The sequence below is a fragment of the Hippopotamus amphibius genome, chromosome 7 (genome assembly GCF_030028045.1).
Source record: "Hippopotamus amphibius kiboko isolate mHipAmp2 chromosome 7, mHipAmp2.hap2, whole genome shotgun sequence".
In the NCBI taxonomy this organism is placed as follows: domain Eukaryota; kingdom Metazoa; phylum Chordata; class Mammalia; order Artiodactyla; family Hippopotamidae; genus Hippopotamus; species Hippopotamus amphibius.
Window position 1 is genome coordinate 19,096,095 of NC_080192.1, and position 17,771 is coordinate 19,113,865.

Below are 17,771 nucleotides of genomic sequence, written 5' to 3' on the forward strand. Positions count from 1 at the left end.
CTTTGAGTTTTCCTTCTCCTTTGCTTCCCAGCTTGCACTGGTTTCCGCCTCCGACCTGTGGCTGGTCTGCTTTCCTCTCGGGATTTCTTGGGTGGCCTGGCCTTTCGAGTCTTCCACTGCACTCAGTACATCAGACACGGGTCCAAGCCCATGTATACACCCGAACCGTGAGTATCATCCTTCTGCTACCCGTTGCCAGCCGTGGTGAGCTCCATCTCTCCCTGCTCCAGCAACAAGGCTTGGGTTCACTGTGGGCTGGTCCACAGGACCAGTGGCCTGGATTGTTTGATGACCATACAATGAGGGAAACATCTCTTCTGGGGATTTTTTCTGTCCAAGCAGATTGTACTGATTGGGGGTTTAGGTTCAGATCTCTGAATGAGACAGTGAGAGCTCACATTCAAATTCCAAAGAGACTGTAGAAGTCAGAATAGGAACAGGAACAAGAGGCAGTCAGGCTGTCTCAACACCTCCTCATTCCTGAATCATACCTTAGATGATTCTAACCTCTCTTTGCCTAGATTGTGTCTTGGTAGTGAAAAGTGCTTCTTACTTTTGCATTTCGCCATCTTCTTAGTCAAGTAGAACTTAAGCAGTTTATATGAAAAGTCAGTAGGACACCCCAAATAATCTTTCCCAGCCTGTGAAGTTCATTACTATAAATAAAAAAACAACCTGTTCCTAATAAACCTGGCATCTAAAGTGTTAAATAAGTGTAAGTTTTCTTCTCTGACCAACGGCTGCCCCCTCTAGAAAAAGAGAGGAACATTATTATTATTATTATGACTACTACTACTACTATTCTTATTTAGTTCCTATGAGGAATAACTGAGCATATTGTATCTGCCCAGGGATATCGATACCAAGGAGAAGACTCGGGATGGGAAGTGTGAGCTACAGCTTGCTCAGGTGTATGGGAAGATGCCCATAGAACATTGGCTCTTTTGTTCTGCATCCCACTGGGGACGCACCCAAGACTGCCTGGCTGCTGTGCCCTGCCCTGTCCCTTACTTCTCTTTCCCCTTCTTCGTTTTCTCTTGTACCTTACCTCGACTAATCCCAAGTGTTACACATCGCTTATTCTAAGGAATGAGGTCATAAGCCTGAATGAGTTGCTTCCTTTCTTTCTGCCCATTCCTCGCATAGAAAGACTGAGTCCGGAATGGCTTGTAACTCTCCTCCCCTCCAAGGTCTGTGCTTGCTTTCTGTTTTTCAGTGACATCTGCCATGAGCTGTTGGGACACGTACCCTTGTTTTCAGATCGCAGCTTTGCCCAATTTTCCCAGGTGAGGAACTAATCTCTCTAGCTTTCTAGTTTCAGGGGTGAGACCTGGATTTCTCAGATAAATTGAATTCATGGAAGGGCCCTCATGTCCTCTGCAAGGGTGGAAACCAGGTACAGTTCTGTGATCCCATCACAGGTGGGTATGTGGTCCCATGGAGCTGGCTAATTACCAATTCCAGGGACCACAGTGTGGAACTGGTGACTCGGTCATACTCTGAATTGTGTGTTACTGACTTAGCTAATCTCACTTGTCCTGCCGGGTGTAGTTTAAGAGCCTTTTCTTCTGTGAAAACATCCCAGATCCCTATGCAGAAGTAACCTTACCTTCTTCCAAGTTCTCCTGGCATCTTTCCCCTCCTCTTTAGGGCCTTTGCCGCTTTCTACCTTGTCAGGCAGTCATTTTTGTACATGCTTTAATTAAGTAAGCTGGCACTTGCCAAGACTCCAATGCCAATAGCCTGACTCATAGTTGGCAAAAAGTAAAGAGCCAGTTGCCTTGTCACCATCATCAAAGCAGCAGGCTAGGCTTTGAGTCACAGTGGGGAGCAGACTCAAAAATGCTTTTTGGATGAGTGAAAGAATTCTACTAATTCTTTCCTGGCACTGAAAGGCAGCCCCAAACCATGGCTGGGTAGCTGGGATCATGGGAGAGTTGAATGGTAGTACTGTGTGGCCTGGGGCAAGTTACCAGGCCACCCTGTGCCTCCGTCACCACAGATGTGGATCAGTAAAAAGCCCTGCCTCCTAGTCTTCTTCCTCACAAGGAAGAATAAAGAGAAAATGGAATGACTGTGAACAAATGCAGGGCCAAGTATGAATTTCAGAGAAAAGGGATTGTGTGTGAATTTCACAAGCATTTCCTCCCAGCTGAAAGAAATCACTACTTCCACTCATGAGGGAAGAGGCTACCACTCAGTAGCTGAAACAAACAAACAAACAGAATTAATTGCTTGCTAAGCAAGGGAAAACTCCGTTAGACACAGCCTCTCTGAACACAGAAAATGACTGCTTTTATGTGGGTTTTGGGTAATTGTGAAGTTCACAGACTGTTGGACTTTTTGAGGTGGGAGTGTTTAGAAATGAGGTGAACTTTGTGGGAGTGTCACCATGGGACGGAGGCTGTTTGCTGACCTGCTGTTAAGATGTCATTGATTACTTGGGATAGCTGTAAAACCAGGATTTGTTAGTATGGCCAAAGAAAGACCATTTTTTTCCTCGGGGGGATAGAAACATTTTATTCTCATCACCAGAGGTTATTCCGCCCAATCAGAGGCCAAGTGGCGATTCTCCCCAAGTGTTTCCACTTTGGGCACCCCCCCTCCACAGAGGGCTGGACAATTACCTGTGTCAGCAGACAGAAGCTTCTGGGTCATAAGTGGTTATGCTTCCAACCCTGACCTGAACAGTTCCAAGGCAGGGAGTCATTTTGAGTTCCCTGAGCATATTTCTTTTTGATCTAAAAGCAGGACTTGCATCTCCCTGGAGTGCAGGATGGAGTGGCGGTGAAGCACTTTGGGCCCCTTGTTTTAGGCAAGATCTGGGCCCCCCCCAAAATGGTGACTGTGAGATCAAGGCACTCTTTCAGCCTTATGTTTACCTGTGACTTCTGTTAGACTCAGGAATGTGGTGTGTCTGGGCAGGGTGGGTGGAACAGAGACGGGGAAGGGGCAGGAGAATAGAGCCAGACTAAGTCAGTGTCTGAATTTGGTTTATTCTAAATCAGACAGCATTTGCTTAGCATGTAATGGGCTTGCACAGGGAGGGATGCAGAAATGAAGACCCTGTAGCCTCTTGCTTCAAAGTGGACCCGGTCCTTCGTCCGTCTCTCTTCATGAATCCCTTTGGTTGTTACCAAAGGAACCTCCTCCAGTCTCATGGCTTTAAGTACCATCTCCACTCTGATGATGAACACATTTATGTCTCTAGCCCAGACTTCAGTCCCAAAACTCAGACTTGCATCTCCAGCCTCCTACTCAATTTCTCCGCTTGGCTGTTCAATGGACACCTCTGTTCATCCTGCCTGAAATGGGATACCTGACTTTCCCACTCAAACCTTCTCCACTCACCATTCTCCCTATATTAGTTCATGGCAGCTCCGTCCTGCCAGCTGCTCAAACCTAAAGCATTATCAACTCCTGGCTGACATACCTCATTATCAATCTTGCATAAAATTTTACGTGTTTTACCTTCCAAATAAATACATGTAGAATCTGACCATTGCCCGCCACGTCCACTGCTACCAGCCTTGTCTCGGCCCTGTTACTTCTCATGCCGGTGACTGCAGTAGCCTCCTAAATGGTCCTTACGCCTCTACCCTTGACCCCCTACAGTCTATTCTCACACAGCAGCCAGAGTGAGTCTTTGATGACACAAATCAGATCTTGCCAGCCTTCCGTTCAAAACCCTGCAATGGCTCCCTGTTTGGCTCAGAGGAAAATCCTAAGCCCTAACCTGGTGTACCCCCCCCCAAAAAAAAAAATCCTAAGCCCTAACATAGCCAAAAAAGTCCTACACGATTGAGCTGCAGATCGCTCTTTGATATCACCTGCCACTCCCGCCCCTTATTCTGCTCTAGCCATAGCGGTCCTTCCCTGTTATTTGAACCAACTGACATTGCCCCTCCTTAAAGAGATTTTTCATGGGCTGAACATTGGCCTATACAATGCCCTTCCCTCAGATATCAGCAGAGCCAAGAACCTCACTTCCATCGTGTCTTTGCTCAAAGATCACCTTCCCAAATGATCGTACCCAGGAACCTTGTTTAAAGTCACAGCCTCCCCCCACCCCCGCTTTCCTAGCACTCCAGATCCCCTTGGTCCCTTTCTCCTTTTGCTTTTTCTTTCCAAAGAACTCATCACCTTGTAACATACCTATGTATATGCTTATTATTTACTGTCTGTCTCTATCCACTTAAATGTAAACACTATTTACAAGGTCAAGGATCTTTATCAATTTGGTACACTGCCTGCCACATAGAAGGCATTCAAAAATATTTTTGGAATGAATGAATGCATATTAGTAGGAAAGAAATATATATATTTATGTATATACACTCTGTCTGATGCAAAGCACACTGGAGCAAATGCTGTAAAAGAGACAGATACCATTAGGGATAGTCTGGATTTGGAGCTGTGATGAGAGGTGGTCCATGACACATCAGACTCTCCAGCTATGCATATACCTGGACAGGTGTCAAACACATCTCTGCAAGTCTTCTGTGGTGTCTTCAGGGTACATGATTAAGTCTCATCTAGTACTCCAGGAATGTTCCACTTGAGCATGGAAGAATAATCAGGACATGAAAATTTATTTATTTTTTTATTTTTTATAAATATATTTATTTATTTATTTATTTTATTGGCTGTGTAGGGTCTTCGTTGCTGCACACGGGCTTTCTCTAGTTGCAGCGAGCGGGGGCTACTCTTCATTGTGGTGCATGGCCTTCGCATTGCGGTGACCTCTCTTGTTGCAGAGCACAGGCTTTAAGCACGTGGGCTTCAGTAGTTGTGGCACATGGGCTCAATAGTTGTGGCTCACAGGCTCTAGAGCGCAGGCTCAATAGTTGCAGCGCACGGGCTTAGTTGCTCCGCGGCATGTGGTATCTTCCTGGGGCAGGGATCGAACCCGTGTCCCCTGCATTGGCAGGTGGATTCTTACACACTGCGCCACCTAGGAAGTCCCAGGACATGAAACTTTAGACATAACCTGCCATGTGACCTTGAGCAGGTCTTCTCCCTTCTCTGTGCCTCCGTTTTCTCATTTGCAATGTGAATACGAAGGACCAAGTGATGGAAGAAAGGCTTCCCCCATTCTAGAGATCTGTGATTCTATCAAATGTGGTCAGGGAAGACTTGACAGAACAATCGGAGTCTATCTGGGCCCTTCTGAAGTCACCTAGCCACCCATCCCCTTTCTGTGGTCAAGTACAAGGTTGGATCTGAGGGTAAAGGTAGAAGATTGGCAGACCCCAGCTGTGCCAGTGACTTTGTTTCTCCACAATTACAGGAAATCGGCCTCGCTTCTCTGGGTGCACCTGATGAGTACATTGAGAAACTTGCAACAGTAAGTTCCCTCTCTCCCTGGTGGGTGGTGGCTTTGCTCTTTCTCTGAAAGCCAGATCATTTGGGGGAAAAATCAGAGTGCCCTGAGTTACGTGTACACAAGTGACATTTAACATTTTGACTTCTTCTTAATGGTTTGATTGTGAAATCAACTGCATGCAGACATTTACTTTTAATTTTAAATAGTGTCTTGAAAACACCAACAGCCTCTAATGATAGTCATTGAGAACCTCTTTAAGTGTGTGGGAAGTAGTCTGGATTCACAGCTTTAAAGAGGGATTATTTACTCTCTGCCTTTACACTGGAGCCAGCATTAGGATCTTTCCTTTCTCAGACACAAGGTAGAGAAGTGGGTGGGCTTTCCCCTTCTAAGTGAACACTTCCTTCCCCGGTGGATGTGATGTCTCTCATCCACTGAAGCCATGAAAGCACAGCAGGGGGCTTTCCTTCCTGTGGACCCCTTTCCAACTTGAGTGCATCCCTCCCCAGCCTCTAAGCCACATTTCTTATGATGTGCTCAGCTTGGAAGATGAGAAATAAAACTTTATAATGGGATTGGGCACCTCAAATGAATGCAAAGATATCAAGATGTATCAGTTTAGAAGTTTATGAATTCAATTTATGAGAAGGCCGGAAAAATCCCAGACTCTCTCACGGACCAGCTCTGAGACCCTGGGCAAGTGGTTTTTGCTTCCTCATATCTAAAAATAGATACAGTTGTTTATATTCTGCCCATCTCAGAAGTAGATCCTGAGGTCTTGAGGGCCTAAAGAGTTAAACTTGTGTGAACATGAGTTTTTAAATGCCAGATGCTATAGTGATAGAAAAAGCAACTTTCAAAGAAACTTCACAGCTTGATAGAATCTCTCACTGGTAAGAAAAAAAAAACTCAAACGCAGAACATCATGTTACCTGCTGGAACAATGATAAAAGTACTCATCACCAACCTAGCTTCTCAAAAAACATCTTGTTATTGATATACTGTGCTGAAAACAGTCTTGGGGTCCTTGCTCTGCCCTGGAGATGCTGTATCACTATATGCATTAGCTTGACCTCTCCAGGCTAAGACTTCTCATCTGTATGTAAGGAGGTCAGACTAACTAAGTTCTGACAGCCTTCCCAGGTTTAACATTCTCTAGTGCAATAAACAGACCTAACTAGAAACCACCCCTAATTTCCCATGACTGTGACAATCTCCAGCAGCTAACTGGGCCTCGGCTTTCTTTTGGCCCTATTCACTAGGGTGATGCCGGAATTCTAAGACCGTATTTCCCAGGTCATTTATCTAGGACACGTTGCACTGGGAGCTATTGAAAGAAAAGGACTTAATTATTTGGGAGGCTAAGTGCAGTGATTGACAGGGTTTTAACACAGATTGATGGATGGTGGGGATATTGAATAATAACCTCCGAACTGAGAAGGAAATTTGAGGCCAAAAAAGAGGCAGGCAACTCCATAAAATGCAATGATGAAGTTTCCTGTGGGTAACTTACACACAGGCAAGGCTGAGCAGACAACAATCTAGAGGCATTTACAGCCACACTGGGCACCACGAGAAGGGTACGGGGGACTTAAAGGGGCCAAAGCTAAAGATAGAATCTGACTGCTAAGGGAGAAACATGTCCATACCAACAGGAGCCAGGGTTTTTCCTCTCCCCAGGGGATCTCATGACCATTATTCTTCATGAGCCATTAACCATCTGTGTCAGTAAAAGTTTTTGTATCAGATGAAGGTTGTTTTTTGTTTTTTATGTCTTGGCTGCATTGGATCTTCCTTGCTGCACGCAGCCTTTCTCTAGTTGTGGCAAGCAGGGGCTACTCTTCGTTGAGGTGCACGGTCTTCTCACTGTGGTGTCTTCTCTTGTTGCGGAGCACAGGCTCTAGGAGCACGGACTTCAGTAGTTGCGGCAATGTGGGCTCAGTAGTTGTGGCTTGCCGGCTTTAGAGCTCAGGCTCAGTAGTTGTGGCGCACGGGCTTAGTTGCTCCGAGGCATGTGGGATCTTCCCAGACCAGGGATTGAACCCGTGTCCCCTGCCTTGGCAGGAAGATTCTTAACCACTGCGCCACCAGGAAGTCCCCAGATGAAGTTTTTATACGCAAATTTTATATGAGATGAAGGCAAGGGTAAAAGTTGATGGGAAACTTATCTGGTGCATTCCTTGTGAACAGGCTCCAGGTCAGTCTTGCAGAAAGGGGGGGTTAGGACTGCGGGCTTAGATGGAGCTGACAAAATGGAGTCAGTGTGGTTCAGCCACACAGATGATGGGATGCCCCCTCATTGATTCTGTCATGACCCGATCCCCCACCTCCCTCTGCGGAGCCTGATGGGATTGTCTGATGGCGAGTCCAGCCAACCTAGGGGAGCATCTCACTCTAGTCAATGCCACAGAGAAGAAAGCAAAAGGGATGGAGGAGTTCCTGTCACAGAGAGAGTTGCTTGTCAGGGGTACCCTTTGGGGGCTTCCTGGATACTCCTCCACTGCTTCCCATCACATCTTGCATTCAGCCAACGCTTAATTCAACAGGTGACTGGATAGGACATAGGACTGAAAACCATGACCTGAGGTCATGCTGATTCAGAGAACAGACCTGCACACAATCCCACTGGGCAGTCCTGTCCTTGGCCCTGGGTTACCTGCTGCCTTTCCTTCCTTGGGGCGTGCTCTCAACTTGACTTTCCATTGCAGATTTACTGGTTTACTGTGGAGTTTGGGCTCTGCAAGCAAGGAGACTCCATAAAGGCATATGGTGCTGGGCTCCTATCATCCTTTGGTGAATTACAGGTATGACCCTAACAGGAACCAAGGATGGATTTGGAAGTGGTGGGTACAGCAGACCGTTCTTTTTCTCTTTGTGCTGTTGAAACCCATTTATATTCACTTTGAAATTCAACCTGAGGGCTTCTCCTCAAGTGATTGATCTCTTAGTGGCTATGGTTTGGTCATGACTGTGGGTGTCAGAGGTAGAAACTGAACCGCAGGTGCATAGGTCTCCAGCGCAGAGGGCCTTCCTGAGCCCAGGGTTGACCTGTGCATTGGGATGTATGCAAACACATGCCAGAAAATGCGGTTGGCTCCCACATTGTCTATTGATCACCTTATCTGAAAATGGTTGGGGCAAAATACTCCTTTCTGTCTTGACTGCTGGCTTTACATGAGCTATGAAGGTTATCTAGTACATGCAAAATAATTTAGTTTACTGCATGTGGGCCGGGGTGTGGAAGGATGAGATGGGAGGGGACATACAAACAGCCTCTGGGACGCGGCGGGGACCACCAGCCCTGATTTAACCATGGAAACTTTCCACTTGGGGCCTGCAGTACTGCTTGTCAGGCAAGCCGAAGCTTCTTCCTCTGGAACTGGAGAAGACCGCTGTCCAGGAGTACACAATCACGGAGTTCCAGCCCCTCTATTACGTGGCTGAGAGTTTTAATGATGCCAAGGAGAAAGTGAGGTGAGGTGGCGACCAAGGTGGGTCGGCAGCTCCTGGGACCTCCTGACTTGTCCTAGTGCCACAGATCTGTGAGCGACTGGCCTGGAGAGGGGACTCCGATGCTTACAGTGACAGCGTGCAGCGAGCAGCATGGTCTGCCAGCCTCCCCACCCTTGTCTGTTTCCACCGTCTGTTGAGAGACGTTCCTTCCTTCGAGGGACCCTAGTTCATAGCTTATCGGCTGAGCCGTGCCGACCCCTGCAGACGAGCCTGCCACCGGATCCTTGCTCGGTGCAGCTGCCCAGTCCACGCCTGAACTCTCCTGTGTACCGGGCAGCTACAGAGGTCCCCCCTCAAACAGCCCTAGAGGTCTACTTGCACAATTCGCTCCCTCCCCTCCTTCCAACCTTCACCCACGCTTAACCTTCTCTGTGTGTCTCTCTCTAACCAGCTTATTTAAAATCACTGCCCAGCCCTGTCCCCCCAGCACTCCTTACCCTCTCTGTGATTTATTTTTCTCCTTAGCCCTGATTAATGTCTAAAATCTTATGTGATTTTAGGTCCGTGAGGGTAGAGATTTTTGTCCTTTCTGTTTCCTGCTTTCTGCCCGCTTCTACCACAGTGCCTGGCACATAGTAGGTGCTCAGTAAGTAATCGGTGAGTGAGCCAGTCTCAGAGGCAGTTCAGCAAGAGGCTGATGGAGTGGTCCCAGGGCCTGGAGCATAAGCATAAGGTATACAGGCCTCTGGGATCTTGTGAAGCTGGGCATGTCAGCTTTCAAGGCACTGGGCTTAGGTAACCAAAGGCAAAATGCTAGCCCACAAATGCACTTTGGCCCCAAGTGACTCCCCATCCCCTTTCTCCAGGGCCCTCAAGTCCTTCCTGCCATCCTTTTCCAGTTTTCTCCTACACTTCTACCCTTACTCGGACCCTAGCCTTCCTCTAGCCCTAAAGGTTCCACTCTGCCATTGCTGGGACCTCTTTAGGGTTATGGATTTTAGTGGATTCATGAATTATTTCACCTAGGTAATTATAGCAACAGGTAAGATGTCTAGCATTTATTTTGTACCAAATACTGTTCCAAGTATTTTTCAGGTATTCATTCATTTAATCATTATGTAAGACCACAAAATTTACAGATGGAGGTGCAGAAACATAAAAGGAATAAGTAACTCACCCAGGGTCATACAGCTAGTAAGTGGCTGGCCCAGGGTTTGGACCCAGGCAGTGGGGCTTAGAGCCAATATGCTTAACGGGTGTGGCACAGTGGGATCCCATGTGGACAGGCCCTTCTGGAGACGACTCCCTAACCCAGGAAATGATCAGCCCCAGGCCAGCAGGGAAGACCTTGCCGGCACATGGCCCTCTCAGGTCTTTGAAATCCCACCTGCTACTGTCCAGGGCCCAGAGAAGGAACCCACAAAAGCTCCCATCTGCTGACAGGTGGCTCACAGAGCCAAAGAGAGTTCTAAAGAACAAGGTTCAAAAAAGGAAGGAATCTGAGCATCTCTAGGATACCCTCAGGGCCTCCCAGCTAAAAGATACCCATGCCAACCATTTTCAGTTTCAAGATGCAAATTCTAGCAGAGATGAGGCTGAGTTTGGTCACGTACCTACTCCCTGGGCAGAGGAAGGCTGCGCCTGAGACTGACAGCCCAGCTGATGTACCCCCCGTGGAGCAGAGGTAGCTTCTCCAAGGCAACAACCAGGTGCACTATGAGAATAAGAGGGAAGAGGTGAAGAGCAGGCAGGCACAGGTATGTGTTACCTGGGTGGTGTTACCAGCTGGGCTGAGAAAGCTCTTTCCAAAGAAAAGAGGGAGAGAGATACTTAACCATGTATTCTTCATGTATTCCCAGTCACTAATAAAAGATCAAAGCTACCACTCACAAAGTCCGGCTCTTGTTCCAGTTTGACAGAAGAATAAGGACACCGAGGTGCAGAGGAGCCCCTTGCATGTGCCACAAGGGCTGCTGTGATTGGCAGAGGCAGGAGTGGAGCCCAGGCCCTCTGGCTCAGGAACTTGGATTTCCGGCCACTGTGACACACCCGTCTTGCCAAACTTGGAGAGCGCCACTGGCCTCCCTCATAACTGTCTTCTCAGGACAGCAGCTTCTCCTCTCACAGGAAGCCGATTAGAAATATCATTTGTGATGTCTTTGCATTTTATAGGCTATTGGGGAGTCATCCTCCTAATTATGTTTCTTGCTCTGTTTCCTAAAGCGCTCGTGGTGCATGCCTCCCAGACCCAGGAGGGATGCATCGGGGAGGCAGGCGAGTGAAGGGCCCAGGCCAGAGTCAGACTACCCGTGTCCTTTCCCGGCTTCATAATGTATTGCCAGCATGACCTTGGTAGTCACTTAGCTTCCCCAAGCCTCAGTTTCCTCATAGGTAAAATGGGACTAGTAATGGTAGCTTCCTCCTAAAGTTTTTATGAAGGCCAAGTTAGTGATAATAGCTGTTAAGAGTATAGAACAGTTAGGATTTGTTATAGGTCTTGGGACCCAGGAGGCTCTCAATCCATGTGAAATTTCATTAAGAGTGTTTCCTTCAACTCTTGAGACCGATGTTTCCTTCTTTGCACTGACTGTCAAGCACCTCAGAGCTTTGTTTTTCTTATAACGTTCTTCAACTAGACTTTACTCACTCTTTTTTACTTTTATGTAATGATAGGAATTTTAACCTTATTATAGTGTGTGCTTTTATCGTAAGCTACTTCTGACATTTTGGAGGTAGGTGCACAGGTGTGTTTGTATATACACATAGACACACCCCCTGCACACAAAGGCTTCCCAAGAGGACCTCACTAAAACTCCATTTCACTGCTCGGCCTGGTTCTAAAACCCCTGTTCTGGTGAGGTTTCAGTGCTACCAATAGCCAAGTGAAATGCCACTGAAAAATCTTCTTAAATTATTTTTCCCCAAATGGTACCGTTCACTCAGAGCTGTGGCTTTGGTTTCAGGAACTTTGCCGCTACGATCCCACGGCCCTTCTTGGTCCGTTATGATCCATACACCCAAAGGATTGAGGTCCTGGACAATACCCAGCAACTTAGGATTTTGGCTGACTCCATCAACAGTAAGTAGCTTACACCCTTTGAGGCCATTCTCCCATCGATAGAGGATTGTGTTTCTTATCTTCACTGTAGGAACTATAAGAAATGTATTAAATATTTAATTAAGAAGAAAAGCCTCTCCAGGGAAGCCACTGATTTACTGAGAGAGAAGAACTTGGCAAAAGGGTCAGAATTGCCTTGCGTGTCCTTTCTTCTTTGACCTTCTTAGATTCCACCCCACCTCCTACTATCGCACGTGACCTTTCCATCCCGGCTTGTCGCTGCCACATTCCTCTTTCTGCTTTGCATCTTCACCCCTTTTCCTCTAAGTGTCCACTGGATCTTGGTCTGCCTGGAATACCAGCCCCTAAGAAACAGGTTCTATCTACTTTACCAACCACCGAGTAGCTCATCTACTGGCTTTTTATTCTTCTTGGACAATGAGGATATTATCGTAGTTGCTTTAAAAAAATCACAGTGTTATTTTGTTCGTCGCCTGATTCTTTCTAGCCTTCAAACTCCCCTCTGGTAATACTAACCATACTTTCCCCATACTTTGCCTGTACAGTTCTTGTTTAAAATAGTCTCCTTACCATTCCCATTTAGCACTCCCAACCCCAGTTCCAGTTCATCTTTATTTTTTAAGAAATTTATCTATTTATTCGTTGTGTTGGGTCTTCGTTGCTGCACGCAGGCTTTCTCTAGTTGCGGCAAGCAGGGGCTACTCTTCCTTGTGGTGTGCAGGCTTCTCACTGCGGTGGCGTCTCTTGTTGTGGAGCACGGGTTCTAGAGCGTAGGCTCAGTAGTTGTGGCGCACGGGCTTATTTGCTCCGCAGCATGTGGGATCTTCCTGGACCAGGGATTGAACCCGCATCCCCTGCATTGGCAGGTGGATTCTTAACCACTGCGCCACAAGGGAAGCCCTCCCAATTCATCTTTTAATCATTGATAAATATCTCTTCTTATAGGAAGACTGGATTAGGTGTCCCTCCTACATCTTGGCATTCCCACAGATCTCCCTCTCAGAGCACTTATTATATTTTTTGTAATTTTGTAATTGTGTACTTGTCTGTCTTCCCAACCAAACCTGAGCAGAGTGCCATGTCAGGCTTGCTGTCAAATCCCCAGCAGTTAGCCCTGTTCCTAAAAATCATACTAGGTACTCAAGAACTATTGAATGAGTGGACAAAACCACCAAAGGATCAAGCCTTAAAGGAGGAGCTCTAGGCCAAGTGGGGGTTTCCATCTTAAACAATGCTAATAAGGGCCAAAAGGGCAGGTGGGCTTGAAGTATCCCTCTCATACCCCTCTGATGTGGCCTGAGGCCACTTCTAATACATAGAGCCAGCCCATTATAGGCTCCCCATTAGGTATGGCCCCCCATAATGACCCATTGTGAAAAAACCCAAGGCTGATTCACTCCCATAGACATCATCTTGAACAGTCAGCTGGAATAGATCTGCTCACCAAAGAGACCAGCCAAGGGCTCTGGAGGCTGGGGTGTGAGAGAGAAGGGTCAGGCCATAGCAGGTCTCTCTCTCTTTCTCATTTCCCCTGAGAAAGCAAAAATAACTCCACAGGCTGTTGTTTATAAGGGAATTTTAAAAATCACAGAATAACAGATTTAGGAACTGAAGGGTCCTGAGGGCTCTGTGACTTGATATAAGTCCCCATCACTACGCTATACTTTCCTTGGGATCTGGGAAGGAGCGAGGCTGCTCTTCCACTTCTATGAAGAGTCTATGGCCCTGTGGCCCCTTGGCATGTGAGAACATGTCACGAATGGAAGCGACCCCATTGTCCCTTTCTTAGTCTGGTGGTCTGGCAATCTAGGCTGACTTACCTGCTTAGACCATGCCTTCTCAAAACTAGTGTGCCTCAGAGTCACTTGGAGAGCTAGTTAAAATGAATAGTCCTGAGTCATGTCCCCAGACTAAATGCACTGAATGTGTACTATGACCCAGGAGTTTGTATTTGTAATAAGGCCCCAGGTGATTCTAACACAGCGGATTTGTGTGAACCATACTTTTAGGTTCTGTGGCTTAGCTCCTTGCAAGGATGGTTATGTAAAAGAGAAACAGAACAGCTAGTGATTTCCCTGGGGAGAAAACTATTAACTCCTTCCCTGAGAAATGGCCTAGGGAAAGAGGAAGCTTATTACATTAATAGCTCTAGCACTTCCTACAGCTTGGAATCGCCTATAACAGCCCAAATTCTATCACCCTAACTAAGCTGTCAGCTCCTTGAAGGTTGGGGTGGTACCTAGTGTATCCATGCACCCCACTGATCCCCTAGTGTTTTATACATTGTGGACACTTGAAGGGTGTTTGTTCATGGTGTGAGTGGCTCATTTGTTCTTATTTGTAGGTGAAATTGGAATCCTTTGCAGTGCCCTCCAGAAATTAAAGTGAAGCCATGGACAGAACCTTGATCTGTCAACTGAGAATCTCTTAATGGAAATCCAACTACTTCTTTCATTTCATCTGAAAAAGTCTGAAAAGCAAACCTTAATTTGAAATGACAGCCTTAAATCCTTTCTAGATCAAGATGGGGGAATCAACAAATAAATCAAAATAATCTGAAATGACAACATATTAATACATACCCCAAAGCATAATGGTGGATCTTTTGGGATCATCTGTGATTTAGAGATGATAGTCTCATTCTCTTGATTGAGTTAATAACAATAACCTGTCACATTTCATCAAGGTTAATGAAAATTTGGGACCTGCTTCATTCAACCTTTCTAAATACTTTCATTACTTGCTGTAGAGAATTCCTATAGGAGTATATATATCATTTAATGTGAAACACGTCTGTCAGATTTGAATATTTGGATTTAATATAAATTCTAACCTACAAAGATCATTTTCTATTTCAGGGAACTATGATTCTAATTACTGCTTTGTTATTTTGCCTATGTAGATTTTCTTTAATTCAGGAGCCTATTAAAATAGTTATAAATATTAAAGTTCATAGTGGAAAATCAAAATATTTCTGTATGCTTTATTGTAATCGTAAATACTGCTGTGGAAAGTAGTAAAACTCCCCATCTGACTCCCACAACTTGCAGTGTCATTTTCCAACTGATCGTCAAGTCTGTTTTGGGAGACGTTTTGAAGACACTTAAGAAGCAATAGATGTTAATTAAAAGCCTGGCTGGTAGATATTCACTAAACATTCATTGGATGAATAGAGGAACACGTTTTTAAACATCAAATCCTCAACAAACTTGAGAATTTTAGTTATGTTTAAAAAACTTTAGTGGGAACACAGTTTTGTAGTTTCAAATGTTTCTTGGACTGAAATAGTCCTCTCATTGCTTTAGAAATATATTAGCTGGATAAGCCTGTGTTGAAAGAATGATCAGAGTCTCAGATTTCCAACTCATTGCAGGGGATCATCGTGATAATCCAAGGCAAGTCTGGGTAGTTGACAGACTTTGACTTGTTGGTTGTGCATTTTACACGAATATAAGACACAGTGGGGAAAATAACAGTCTTAAAAGCTTTGCTTTGAAATTCTCACACCACATTACCATTTTATGTTGGGAATAGTTAAATCTTCAAGGGTGATTCTCAGATCAGTTGTATCATCATCAACAGTAAATCCTAGACGCCCTCTAGACGCCATCCCAGCTTACCCACATAGAGTATCTGGGGGTGGGACACAGAGACCTGTGTTTTTAAGCACCCCTCAAGTGATTCTTTTATGCCCAGTCAAATCTACTGGATACATCAAGTTTGAGAAAACCTGACTTCTGGTGGTCAATTCTGCCACTTGCCAATTATGTCATCCTGCACAAGTCAACCCCCCTTCCCCCTCACCACCACTTTGGACCTCAGTTTTACTCAACCACAACAAACTAGTACAGAGAATGCCCTGTACAAAGGAGGAGTTAAACTGGATGACTCAAGATCTCTTCCAGCCTTGAAATACATTTCACATGCTAACATGTGTCTTTAAACAGCTGTCTCTAATGTGTTAATGGGGTGTAATAATGCCCGCCTAAGTATGCCAGCAGAGTGGAAAGAGCAGTTTGGTCTGAATGTGTCTGAGGTTTCATTGCTTTGAAGCTAGGATTTTCTTGTCTGTATCTGTTTCCTTGTGCCTTTGAAGAACCCATTGACAAACACTGATTCTAAAAGTGGAAGTGGCCTTTGGTGTTCCTCTAGTGCCCAAACACTCTGCAAAGGGACTATTTTGATAAATGTTTCTTTTCTTCACATTAAATGTAAATTAGAAAATTTCTCAACTTTAGAATGAAATATTATATAGTATTTTAGACTGGATATTTTATTTTATAGTGATTTTTAGTCCTACTGAAGATAATCTAGTGTGTTCTAAGTCAACGTTAAGGTTTAGGTTGTAATTTTGACAGGAAGAAATTACATACTGAATGGAAGGTAGCCTCTGACATTTTCATGTGTTAGTACACATTAGCTCTTTTCATCTGGATATAAAAGCTAAAGCAATGGAATTCAATATATTTCTATGTGTTCGTATTATTATCTATTTAATATATAGTAAAGGAGCAGTTTTAAAAGAAATAATAGTAATGTTTTACTGACAGCTAATCTTGCTGTGTCCAAGCAAAAGAAATATATGGAAGAATATTAAACTGTGTAGTATTAGTGTTCAATAAGTTTCTGAAAGGAGGAAACAAAATTTTAATTCTAGATTTCTAAGTTATATCATTTAGTTGTGCTTCAAAGAATCTACCACTAAAATATCAGCGTCATAAAAATAAGAACCTTGATTATCTTCTTTACCTCTGAAAGCCTTAGCATGCAGCACATGGTAGGTGCTCAATTATCTTTAAAAAAATTTTCTGAGTTGAATCACAGGGAGTGTAGTGAAGATTGTCTCTCACAAATAAACTATTTTGGAAGAAAAAATTGAGAAACAACTGAACTTACAATTTTCCCTTTTAAAAGATATTGAAAGTTTTGCATCTTAGTTTAAGCTATGATTTTTTTAAAGAAAGATACTATCCCTTGTTTAGGCTAGGTTATGGCTAGATAGTTTGTATTTATACTGCTTCAACAACTGACATATGGACGTGCTTAACAAATGTCAATTAATAAAGGGGACAAATTTGCATCCGTGAAACTTTTTAGTTATCCAGAGTGGGGCTGAAATGGTCAGAAAGCAATGAGTGACTTGTCTAATAATTGCAAAACATCACAGAGGAGACAAAATAAGACAGCTGAGTAAAAAATGGACTTTTCAAAAGAAAAAGAAATGTGATCAAACCTTTCTCTTCTCAATGGAGTCTGCAGGTACACGCACACATACACACACACATGATCACTGCCTTTTTAATAGCTTTCCTGTTCAGTTTCAAAAACTATAAACAGTAGTAAATTTGATGCATGCTAGAAATTAACCTAGTAGTTTCTGTGCCTTGAATTTTCTCCTCATTTATAATTTTACTTTCAACTTTGCTAGCTTCAAGGCACAATTTACCTTCTCACCTGTAGTAAGCACAATTCCTTTAAAGACTAAGCTCCGCGTGAAAAGCACTTGCAGAGAAGATTGATTCTAGCCCTCCAGGGTATACACAACTCTCCTCTATAACATTATTCACAATTGTTCAGGGTTACTCTTTAACAATATTTGTTTTGTATGTTTCTTGCACATTGTTTCTTTTATGACAACAATCTCTAAATAACAGAACATTTATGAAAAACAAAGAGACAAAAAGATGTGCTTCACTGAGAGATGGACTTAAGTCTCCCGGAGGAAGGAGATGATACTGCAGGAAGCATAATACCTGCTTCTTTTCAGGTTTGTCTAAATAGCTGAAAGGTGAATAGTGATTCGCTTGAACTGCAGTCTGTACTTTTCCTCAGATCATTCTTAGGAGGTGGGCAATGCCCAATGGGAGTACGTGGATCAGTCTCTTTCAGGGAGATTATTAAAATTAGTGCTTA

General features: G+C 44.5%; 1 protein-coding gene across 1 annotated transcript in view; it reads left to right on the top strand.

Annotated features, from left to right (window-relative positions):
* Positions 1–14,829, top strand: part of PAH (phenylalanine hydroxylase) — a 77,174-nt gene extending 62,345 nt beyond the window's left edge. The window contains exons 7-13 of the mRNA XM_057741373.1: positions 32–167; positions 1,217–1,286; positions 5,291–5,347; positions 8,035–8,130; positions 8,667–8,800; positions 11,743–11,858; positions 14,203–14,829. Of these exons, the coding sequence (XP_057597356.1) occupies positions 32–167; positions 1,217–1,286; positions 5,291–5,347; positions 8,035–8,130; positions 8,667–8,800; positions 11,743–11,858; positions 14,203–14,246 (653 nt within the window). The 3' untranslated portion in view covers positions 14,247–14,829. The remainder of the gene's footprint in view (positions 1–31; positions 168–1,216; positions 1,287–5,290; positions 5,348–8,034; positions 8,131–8,666; positions 8,801–11,742; positions 11,859–14,202) is intronic.
* Positions 14,830–17,771: the final 2,942 nt, after the last annotated feature.